Source organism: Diabrotica undecimpunctata, chromosome 7 (assembly GCF_040954645.1).
Source record: "Diabrotica undecimpunctata isolate CICGRU chromosome 7, icDiaUnde3, whole genome shotgun sequence".
Taxonomy (NCBI): domain Eukaryota; kingdom Metazoa; phylum Arthropoda; class Insecta; order Coleoptera; family Chrysomelidae; genus Diabrotica; species Diabrotica undecimpunctata.
The window spans coordinates 144,981,064-144,993,802 of NC_092809.1; the positions used below are offsets into that span (position 1 = coordinate 144,981,064).

Here is a 12,739-nt window from a genome sequence, read left to right on the forward strand (position 1 = left end):
TTTTTTAATCTGTAGGCTCTATAATATAGTTCCATATATACTTCTATATAGTTTTTCTCTTTTAGTTCTAAATATCTATCATACTCGTATATGCACAAACATATATTTTTTGAATAATATCTGGGCATAGTATATCAAGTAATGAGTTTGTGTAAATCTTCGTGCCATTCTTTGTTAACTTCCCATTGTGGTACACAGCTTCTTTTCTATTGGTGGTGTTTCTTGGTAGCGTATAGGTCGCTCAATATTCTATGAGTTCTTATAAATAAATCACTGTCATTCAGGCTATTTATCGTAAGTTTTGACATATTGTAATCTGATGGCATATAATTATGTGAATAAATGATTGGTATTATATCATAGATATTGCTTTATTATGCTTTAACGTCTACATTTGTAACCTCTGAACAATTCATGGAGTATAGTGGATGTAAGTTATGAGTTTTCGTCGCGATAAAAAGAAAATATATCAGCTAATGTGTGGTCACCCTCACAGAAGAGTCCCTGGTCCTCCAGGTTGGAAACTAGATGGACATAACGACTAAACAACGAGTTTTACGATGGAAAACGAAAAAGGATGAATTTTGCTATATAAAAAAGCGTCTTTACCGAATCAAAAAAGAAAGGAAGGAGAAGTAAGCAGATAGATGAATATATAAATATAAACAGTGGTATATATGATAGATAACGATCACGAAGCAAAGGCAGGCATTTCTTTTTGATATTGTAAATGAACCCGTAAGAAAAATCGAACTTAAAGGTTCGAGAATTAAGTGTAAGCAACTCCTACAGACTTTACAGTAAGATTACATTACAGCAATCAAGTTAAATACGAGGAGGAGCAAAGTAGTTTTCATGCAAGAAACTTTCATGCAAAACAGATGTGATACTCATAGATCTGAAAAAAGCCAATGATAATAAAGCCAAGAGTTTAAGGTGGTCAAGGAAAATGATAAAATAGAAACTATTGGAGACAAGAAAAGAAAACTGGAGAGATGAAATGATCTTCAATGAGGAAATCAGTAATGTTTGTTTAATAACATAGAAGAAATAATAAAAACAACTATTTTTTGTTGTTACATTTTCTCTTATTTTTGTTTTTCTTCTTAACTTCAAGTTTGTGCATTTATTGCCTGCTCCAACACTTAGTTCTATCTGTTCAAAGGGTGTACTAAACTTCGTTCAGTGCGTTTTGTGTATTCATAATAGTGTATTTACTTGGATCCACTACTGCGATTGAACCGACCTCACCAAACAAACTAAACCGCACACCAAGAGTAGGAGAATATATTTTCTTTATTGTATCAGCAATATTTAGAGTAAAGGTAGAAAAGAGGGTGGTATATTCATAGACATAATACGAATATATTAGGTAAGGTATGAGCCGCTCTATGAGTAGAGGTGAAACGGCAATATTCACTTTGAGTGGTCTAGCTATCTTTGTCGATCATACGTGCGTGATCTACCAAACCAATTTAGGTGGGAGTAATAAAACGCTAGAGGTAAAAGGTGTATTTATTATACTATATACCTACTATATTCTTTTTATGACTGTGGGTGTATTACGCGTTAGAAATCAGTAATGGCTTGTTACTATTCTTCTTGTGCAAAATTTTTGAATCAACACATGTGTCGCCATCTATTATATACGTCAGGTACATGGTTTGCACATTTTAAAAATTTATATCGTTAATCTTCAAACTTTATCATGCCAGTGTCAGATTTGATGTTTCTTCATCGGGTTGTCATATCTTATAACTTGTGTAGTAGCACTTGTAATATTAATTACGGTAGAACAAGATTTGTTAGATAAAAATACGATTTTACACTCTTATCATGCTTACAATTATTGTTAATGCCATAAATCAGATAATTTTTACGTCAACCTTTGGTAAACTCGAAAAATAAAATAAGATAAAATTGCTAACCTAGTTTTCAACGGCAGAAAAGTCGTAGAATAAGCTTGAAATGCGACCATGCGGAAACATAGTTGATTAATATCAGAACGAGTATTTTAAAAGGGTGTGGATAACAATATCAAATGGCATAAGGTGCACACGTTTTTATATTAATCCTTTTTTTGGTCAGCAATTGCGTCATTAGCACTACAATGTCGTTGATCTACTGGCAAAATCGGAAGGCGAACGTTCACAGAGATCATCCCTTCTCTACTGCGATTTTGAATTGCCTATAAAAATTTTACAAATTATATAATACTAGTTAAAAAAGATATATATATATATATATATATATATATATATATATATATATATATATATATATATATATATACAAGAAATACTGGATATTATTGACTGTCGATACAAACAAACAACATATAAACAAACAACACAGTTTATTAGGACTGCAGTCAGAAGATTTTGCTGGGATGTTACAGAAATACTCTTTTGACTTTTGGTCTAGCTTTCGGAATTGTTTTATTCCTTCTTTAAGACACTGTAATTAGAAAAATGTGTAAATATTTACAATATATCACAAATTGTCAGTGCAACTTACTAGTCGTTGAGATTATTTGTATAAAGCTATGACACTCAACATTAAAAACACACATATAAAATATAAAATATAAAATAATGGACAAAATACATTTTAAAATTTAGTTATGATAGTAAAAATTTTGTTTGTGACATCTTTTAATGGTGTGTTTTGACTGATCCATAGAGAACAGAAAAAAAAACAAAAATAGTATGATTAAAAAGTAATTATGAGTTTTTGCTGTTATATTAATGGAAGTAGTATATTAAACCTGTCTTGATGGTATGCAACATGGTTTTGTATGCAGGTGTATTATGGTGTGTATATGTAAAAGTAAATCTTTATTTTATTTTTGATGTTTTGTCAGTAAGAATGTTGCTCTATGTCAGACTTTTTATTTATACAAGACGTATTGGATTTTATGAAACACATTTCCAAGAAAACACGTTTTGAATGGTTTTTTTCCTTTGTCAAAGTACAGGAATCCTCGAAATTACATTCATGTGTTAACGTTATTGCATGTTCTCTTGAGCGCACATGCGTTTATTTTTTTGGTTTTTATGTCGCTGCGATGTGAGATCACTCTACTGTGAAAATTACGAGATGATTCTCTGATATACACGTTTTTACAATTGGCACACGGTATAGAATAAACAACATTCGATGACTCCTGTATTGTGAAAGGATTCTTTGTCTTTGTGTACAACTTCGATACCGTTTTCACATTCTTAGTTGCAATTTTTAAGCCACTAACATTTTTGAAAATGTTCAATAGCTTAGGTGTGAGAACTGGAATATAGGGTAGGCAACCATACGTTATTTTAGATTGTGGTAGCTCTGATGTGTTGTGTGTCAATGTCAGTGTCAGTTGTCGGACCTCATTATTATGAAAATTTTGGTTGTCAGAAAATTGCAAAGGAAAAGGAGAACCAAAAATGAGTTTATTCAAAAGCCATGTGGGATAGGAGTTCTCTTGTAGTATAGATCTAAATAGATCTAGATTTAAATAAGGTAATTTGTGTTTTAGTGGGATTGAGTGTAACTCTCCATCGGTCGCATCACCTTACAATTTTTGTTTAGCTGGTTTTGTGCACTGTCGAATACAGACGAGTGTTTTAGCGCCATTTTTAGGGTACCTGAGGAGAAGAGTTTCATATTGTCAGCATATAGCAAAATATACTCTGATCTGTTTATAAGCAAGGGGATGTCACTATTGTAGACAGTGTATAAATTTGGAGCTAGAATTAAGCCCTGGAGGACTGTAGAGGAATGGATGGCGTTGAGCATTTGCTGGAGACCTTGACTCGGAATTTCCGATTGGAGAGATAGGAAGATTTATTTTTATGAAGGAAGTAGGCAGTTCAATAAGATGGAGTTTTTCGATCAGGCCAGTATACAAGACTTCATCGAAGGCTTTCTGGATTTCTAGAAAAATGACTATGGCGTATCTGTTATGTTCATTTATTGATTTTAAAATGAAAGCTTCTGCTTCAATCCATGCGTTTTGGGTGGAGTGTCCAGTTTTGAATCCAAATTTAAAGTTTAGTATACTAAAGTGATCCTCTAGGAGTTCTACGAGTCTCTCCTTGAAGATCCTCTTATAGATTTTACCTGGAGTATTTAAGAGAGAAATTGATCTACAGGATATTGTGCTGGTTTTGAGCCTTTCAGGTTTTGAAATTATGAAAGAAAATTAGTTCAACGTTAGGTATGCATTGGTTATGTTGGTTAGCAGCGGGATGATACTCTCTAAAAGTTATGTGGCTGCGATCACTAATTATACGTTAAAAAATATATTTCCCAATACAAAGAGAAGAGAAAAACTTATATTGACATAAATAAGAACGAAAAGCTAAGCGAACGAAGATACAACTTCGAAAGCATAGAAGAAGAAAGAATTATTTAAAAATAGAATAAATGAGAAGCTACATATTCCCACCCCTAAGATATTGATTGTATATACCTAAATGTACAAAAAAAGAATACTCCAGTCGTCAGAGATGAAAAGTGTGTCACGCCTACCCGCGCTATATATATTTAGGGATTCTACAGTATTCACTGCCTTCCCTCGCTCAACCGTTTCCATCTCTCTCTGTTGTTCCATTCTCCATCGTTTAGTCCTCTCTTACTCATGGCGTCGTCTACTTCGTTCCTCCAGGATTTTCGGGGTCGTCCTCTTTTCCTCCTTCCTATGGGGCTCCATTCGGTTATTCTTTTTATCCATCTGCTGTCGCTAGCTCTTCTTACATGTCCATACCACTTTAGTCTTTTTTGTTCTATATATGTTAGTATGTCTGTTTCTATTGATGTTCTTTGCTTTATTTCGTCATTACTTCTCCTATCCATTCTTGTTACTCTGCAGCATCTTCGCAGGCATTCCATCTCTGTTGCTATTATCTTACTGCTGTTTTTCTTGTTTATGATCCAATTTTCGGCCCCATATGTCATAATACTTCGCACTAATGTTTTATAAATCTGCGTTTTTGTCTTCATATTTAGGTGTCTATCCCACCATACTGAGTTAAGTTGTCGGATTGCTGTTCTTGTTTGTCCTAATCTTTGTGTAATTTCTTCCTCTGTTGTTGCCTTTTTCGTGATTATAAACCCCAGGTATTTGAATTTATCCTTTCCTTTGATTGTTACGTTGTCATCAATCTGTAGATCTTCTATGTCTTCTTCACTTGTTACTCTGTTTTCGCGAGGTTAATATCTAGGCCAGCCTTGGTATATTCTTCTTGTAGTTTCTTCATCATGTAGCTGAGGTCGTCTTGGTCTTGTGCAATCACTACTTGATCGTCTGCAACGCTCTTCTACCCGCGCTTTTCCCCTTAAAACCCCCCTCGTATTCGTAAGTGATGAGAAACGGAAAACCATGTTTCACCAAAAATCTGTACGCCGTATAAAAAAATAATAATAATAAAAAGAAAAAAATAAAAAAACATAAATTTGAACAAAAATGTTTATTAGCATTTTTTATGTAGAATGAACCGTTCTCTCAGAAACAGCACTTGAAGCGACCGGCGATTTTGAATGTCCGTTCAATTTGGTCGAAGTTCAATTTGTGCGAAAATTTATATTAAATTCACAGTAAAAATTCGATAGCTTTTAAACAAAATGTCCTATCTGCAAAAATTAAAATGAGTTTTAAAGATGAAGAGTGCAGCGTTCTTATGCAGTTTTTGAACATTTTAAAGAACCGTATCTTGCTTAAAATTATTCGAAGAGCTTTCTTATGTAAATCATTTTAAAGGTAATTATATTTTTTCTTAGTAATGTACCATTGCATATACCAAACACTGCGTAGAAAAAAGTTATAGAACAATGCTTGTGGAAAAATAGGGAAAATGACCCAAAAATGGTGTGAGTGAAAAACTTTAAAATTAATGTTAAAAATATTTATATGTATACCTCCGTGGAAAAAAAGTTATAGGCCAAAAAGAAAAATCACGTATGTTCCTGGTTTTTTTTTTGCATCGTTTTTTGAATATATCATTCTCAAAAAAATTATTTTTGGCCTCAAAACATGACATTTAGATATTAACATGTGATAATAAAATGATTTAGATTATTTTTTTGCTTGTCAGTAATATTTTTATTAAATTTACCAACTATTTTTTTGTAGATATCCGCTGAATTTAATATTTTCAGAAGTAGAATTTTTCTGGGTCAGTTTTCTGCATAAAACGGTAAGTTTATTTGTATTTGAACAATTTTGCTTTACTGTTTTTTACTTTAGATATTTTTAGCTTATCTTTGACTTAATTACTTTATATTTAAATTTATTAATAACATTTACATTTCCTTAACGAAAGGATAGATGATTTTAGTCTTAGAGAGGCTTGGGTTTGCGACCTTCATCAATATTTGATTTTTATTTTTGAGTTTCCTCTAAACACTATACTCTAGTTAATATTTTGATTAAATTTTTAAGTTTCTGTAAAAAATTTTTTCTCCTATCTGCTTGAGCTCTCTTTCCATAGTGTCCCTTTTTTCAATCGGTATGTTCTCGTTTTTTCCTCTTCAGGAGGATAGAAAATATATATATATATATATATATATATATATATATATATATATATATATATATATATATAGTTCAGTTGCCTTTTTCTTCATTTTTGTGTTTCGGCTCATCTTCATATATCTAAACATTTTTTTATAAACGCTTCATTTCTCACTTGAATTCTTCTTTTCATATCTACACTTTCATTTCTTGTGTTGACTAATACTCCCAAATATTTGAATGTTCTGTCATTTGTATCTTCCTTATATAGGTATAGCGTCTATCGTGGATCTGTCTTTTCTAAAATGGTACTGGTAATTTCCTATGCTTTGTTCTCTGTATATTGTTAGTCTGTCTCTTATCATATCAGTCATTGTTTTATATGTTACATTCAGTAAATTAGTTGCTCGGTAGTTATTATTGGTTCCCCATTCGGTATCCTCTTCCTTTATCGATGCTTTTTATGACTTCATTCATGATCGTGTTCCCTAATTGAAGACGTCAATATGCATTATTTTCTCTTTCTGTTAGATATATACATCCTTGATCAAACCATTGTTGTTCAGTTCTTTTTATACACATCAAGGATTTCTTTTGCGGTCTCTTGTATAATGATTTTACACTTTTCCTATTCCCATTGTTTATCTTCGTGTTTTTGTAGATTTTTTTATCATTTTTTTATGCCTTTGCTTTTTCTTGAATGAATCTTGAAGCTTGGTGCATAGGTTCTCTTGGAATTATGTTCAAGAATTTGTTTCAGTTTTATGCATATGATTTTTTACCCATTTATATAGCAGATAAATTATCCAAGAAAAAGTATTTTGTGCCGTTTTAAACTTTTCAATTTTTAATATTTCCAGTGTCACTTCTTTAGCGATTTTTTACATGTATCAATTTTTTCTGACATTTGAATCTGCTCCGACGTTTTAAAATACACGTCGTTGACAAAATAAAGATATTTATCCTATTTCTTATATTCTGATAATTAATACTAATGCAACTAATGATAATAGGGCTTTGTGCTGCGTTTTTGCTCTAGAGATGTTACAATACATTATAATCTACATTTATTTCTCTCAAACTATATCGAATACCTCAATAACGTTTTTATATTTTTAAAAGTACTCTAGCAAAAGATATAAGTAGTAAAAGACAAAATTTTAATGTATGTACAACGTTTATTTAAATTTTTGTATTTTTCAGTTCTATTTATACAAAACACAACAAAACAACTTCTTTGACCTAATTATTTTCGTTTACCAATGTCCAGCACCCCATCCATGTCCAGCACCCCATCCATGTCCCAATCCACCAAGGCCTAAACCGGCATGTCCCAAGCCCAAACCCCAAACACCAACACCGTTGGGTCCAGTTGGTCCTACGGCTCCATGTCCGTTTACGACTCCTGAGGGTCCAACGGCTCCAGCTCCGGTTACTACTCCAGAGGGACCGGCTGCTCCGGCTCCGGTGACGATTCCAGAGGGTCCAATTGGGCTAAGAGCATGGGGGTTGACGATGCCGGCATGGCCCCATCCTAGTCCTCCTAATCCCAATCCTCCCCAGCCCAAACCGACGTGAGAGGCAGAAGCGGTGGCTGCCAAGGCGACGAAAGTAAGAATTACCTAAAAAAGCAAGAAAACAATTGTCATAAGCAAACGGCATTTCTATCAGTATTAAAAATGATCATCAATGAGATTTGTAAGACATGAGCCCTAAAAAAGTATTTTACCTTTATTAAAATAAAAACCATACTCTGCAATGACATCAATCTAAATCTACTACAAAAGATGTAAGATGTTACATATGGTTAACATTATTATACGGTACTAAAATCTGGACTCTGAAAGAAGCTATTATAAATCGACTAGAGGGTCTAAAGATGTAAATTCTGAGAATATTGCTACGGATACATGTTTAGAAAAATGATCAAACAAAGAAGTCCTATAAAAGGTTAACACTATTTGAAAATACTTAACTAACACAAAATAATGAACAATTTCCTATCTATGTTACATGCTTCTATATAACCCGTATCTTACCTTAGAACTTATAATAAAGTTGAAAATAAAATGATAAGGTAGAGTTATTAGAAAAAAGCATGATAGTTGAAGAATTTTCGCGACTAGACCGATATTTGCTGTGTCGATCAACTCTTTGATCGTAAGGAAATCCAAATTTGCGTAGGATCTAGCAAAATCCCAAGAATAATTGCCAATAAAAAGAAGAAGAAAAAGAAAAAGAAGGAAAGGAAGAAAAAGAAAAAAAAAAAAGAATCAGAAGAAGAAGAGATGTAAATATAAATACGTAGTTACGATATTATTTAAAAAAAAATTAAATAATAATATTAAAGAAGGATAAAGGAAAATATATAATACAGTCATAATGTTGGAGAACAGAAAACATTGAGAGGACAAAAACCTATATGATAATAAAAAAATGTAAATTTAAAAGAAAGGCAATCTAGGAACCAAGTTTTGATAAAAAAAATTTCTTTAGATTTATATTAGTTGTCAAATCAAATGATAAATTCTGGTGAAGATTTGTTCGTATTTTTGGCGAAATATTTTGTTAAACAATTTACGTGGTCGAATCTCGAAAATATTTTTCTATATGTTTGTTAAAATTTGTAATTAATATACTTATTTATATTAATTTTTGATTTTACCAAAGCATTTGATTATGTAAAATACGGGAACGTTGTAAAATCCAACAGAAAATGTTCTTTAAAAGATGATATAGATAAAAAAATAAAAATAAAACGGTTGAAGATTTATGAATAAAAAATGTAGAAAATGGGAAAATATCGCATTTAATAACCAAACGATAAAAAATCAATATAAAACTGCATCTAAAATGTACGACCTAAAGGTAATAAAACATAAACAAAAAAGGTATACAAGGCTTATTTCCGTATCGGTGGAGAACCTAGTGATTTAAAATTAAGTACTATCACTAACACCACTACCAAGTCACTAACTATCTGGAGGTACATCTTAACTCGATTGGAACCTACAACCAAGGAATAGGAAGAAAAATAACACCAGGATTAATCAATATCCTGTTTCAGTGACATTATTTGCAATAAAACCATAACAAAGAAATGCAAATTTAATATATATGAAAATTTAGGCAACTACAGAACGTCAGAAAGGAGAAAGAGAAAATACTTATTGTATACAGAGTGTCGAGAAGCTATCGGTATCCGGAAACGTAGCGATTGTCGGGAAATTGGACTGGGAAGACTAATAGAAAAATGAAGGCAGTGCGAGTAGTAACGTTAAAAATTTTTCTAAGCTGACATATATAAAAAGACACTTATAAAGGACGAGAAAAAAACACAATTGAATTCATATAGACACGTGGTACGAATGACGAAAAAGGAACTGTAAAAAGCAGCGTGGAAACGCTAAAGTGCAGAGAAAAGAAAGCAAGGAAGACCACATAAATATACTCTAAGCAAATGCCATCAGAAAAGTAGTGCGTACGGAAAAAGTGAATAAATAATTGTGCTGAAGTATGAAGAGATAAATAAGTAATACAGTCGTTAAGAATATTACAAAAGATAAATAAATGCAGAAAAATAAGATTTTTACAAAATGTAAAGTATCCTAAAAGATTAAATAGCAAAAATAAATTATAATATCATCTAAAACTTGAAAAGTTCAAAACGAAATTTGGAAGAAAAAAAGATAGAATGTAATTTAAAGTAAGATTGGATTAGCGAATAAAAGCTAAGCATTAATGAGCATTAAAAAAGTAGACAAAAGATGCAGTATATTTGCACTATAAAATATTCTTTATTAGTACTTATATTGGCAATAAAAACTTATATTGGTAACACTTTATTATACTATTTTCTTATACTTCAAGTTGAAATTTATTAAATAAAACCCTATCTCTTACCAAAGAGTTCATGTTGAAAACTTGTTCAAGTCGTTGAAATGAACTGATACCTACCACCCCTTTACACTGGTCTTTTATACAATAGCAAACCCAAGAAATGACCTTCGTTCATACAGATCTTTCTATCCGCGTTTAGAACAATTATTGTTATTGTAACAGGTTATTGACTAGACCAATGGTACGTAATTCTACCAATTGAAGAAAAAATACATTCAATGTCGTTAATGTCTTAAAGCTTACCATACCGGCAGATATCCGTAAGTAGAAAAAAAAGTCAAATAATGAAAGTGTAGTTTTTGTTTTTTTTAACGATATTTTAGGTGTGTTTTTATGCTTTTTACAATATGATTGTATGATTCAGCATTTTGTTACTATATCAAGATTAATGAAATGTTGAAATAAACGTTTAATTGTTAGAAAATCACAGTCTAACAATCTGAATTACGCATTTTTAGGATTTTTATGTTCTTTGTGGTTTTGAGAATAACGCAATTGAATAGTTCGAAATATCCAAAAGTGTATTCAATAACAAACAGTAAACAAAATTGTAACGTAAGGATTCTATTTCTACGATACTATAATAAGAATTATAATTATTAGTTTAATTTAAAAGAACACACACAAAATAGTTCAACATGGTCTGCTCCCGCTGCTATTAGTCCAGTGATTCGGGCGAAAAATAGGAGCTTACCTCTCGATTCTGTCGGACTGCATAGAGTTAGCTCAAAATTTCGATTTAAGCTTGTCGTACCCTCCTTTGTAAAAGTTATATACGTCGAAGTGAAGTTTTTTGTTTTTAACGGGTTAACCCTCATCCGGACACTTATTTTTTCTGACGTAGTAGGACAGGGTGTGTCCGTCGGACACAGGGTAACAATATTATGGTATTTAATGTTATAATTATTAAAATACATATGTGACAATTAATTTGAATTTTTATTTTTAGCTAATAAAGTAATAATTAGTGAGTGCTCGGTCTATAAAACATAAAAATCAACGCAAATCTTAATCTATAATTCTAAAGTATCTACAATGATATGACATTTTATTACTTTCTTAAGCAACTAATACACTTATGTTTTAAACTGCTGTAGTCGTTGCAAACGTTCTTGATGCAACTATTAAAAGTTTGTTTTCCTGTTCTTGATTTTTTTAATGGACATAAGTAATATCTTCTTTTCTGTATTGACTGAGGTGTGGCACTTGTGGCAGTTGCTTCTCCTGCAAAGTTCGCCATAAGGAATCTAGTTGATTTAGACAGTCCTACGATATGCGAAAATCCAACGGTTTGTTTTACGTTTGCACATATATTGATCCACTATCTGGTCGAGCGAGTCAATTCCACCTTTTGTTTTATTATAGTCGAGAATTATAATCTCTGGGTTATGGTTCATCTCCTCTCTAATCTTATTCGAGTAATGCATTATTGACAACACTATGACACTTTTCATAGGCTTAGGCACGTATGATACCAATGTTGCTATTTTGTAAAACCAAATGTAGAAGACAATGGCTCCTTGTTCTTACATGGTTGAAACTCAGGAGGAATAAACTTTTTATGTTTTCTAACTGTGCTAGCAATTGTTAAATCATTAGATAGCATATTATCAGCAATATCTAAGTCCGTAAAACAATTCTCACATGTTACTTTTCTGTTGGTTTTACGTCCCAAACCAGTAGCTACTTCATTACCTTCTTTGCCGAGATATGGAATCGCATTTAGAGGATAAAAAGTTTCTGAGTCACATGCCTACCATATTTTCATTCCCTAAGTGTCGGGTTTTGAGGGAATCTTCTTCTTAAAGTGCCTATCTGTTCCGGATGTTGGCGATCATCACGGCTATCTTTACTTTATTTATTGGGGAACAGTTCAGTGGTAGTCGTGTTATACCACTTTCGTAAATTTTGAAGCCAGGAAATGCGTCTTCTTCCCGGTCCTCTCTTACCATTTACTTTCCCTTGGAGAATCAGCTGGAGAAGGCCGTAACGTTCTTGATTTCTCATTACATGTCCTAGATATTTCAACTTTTTAGTTTTGACGGTCATGAGAATTTCATATTCTTTCCCCATTCTACGCAGGACCTCCACATTAGTAACTCAACCCAGGATATACGTAAGATGCGCCTATAACACCACATTTCGAAAGCTTCGAGCCGATTCATAGATGCAGCAGTCGGTGTCCATGCTTCCATTCCGTAGAGCAGAACTGTGAATATGTAGCAGTTCAATAAACGGCATTGTGTTTTTAATGATATGTCTCGACTGTTGAAAATGGTTCTCATTCTAACGAATGCTGCTTTTGCTTTTATTATTCGCTGTTTAATTTCTGTTGAGTGG

At 32.2% G+C, this 12,739-nt stretch overlaps 1 protein-coding gene across 1 annotated transcript; it reads right to left on the reverse strand.

Moving 5' to 3' along the window:
- Positions 1–7,657: 7,657 nt before the first annotated feature.
- Positions 7,658–10,529, reverse strand: LOC140447016 (uncharacterized). The gene is made up of 2 exons (XM_072539603.1): positions 10,403–10,529; positions 7,658–8,121 (listed from the first exon to the last, which is right to left on the reverse strand). The coding sequence occupies exons 1-2, from the start codon at positions 10,412–10,414 to the stop codon at positions 7,756–7,758; spliced, it is 378 nt and encodes a 125-aa protein (XP_072395704.1). The 5' UTR covers positions 10,415–10,529; the 3' UTR covers positions 7,658–7,755.
- Positions 10,530–12,739: the final 2,210 nt, after the last annotated feature.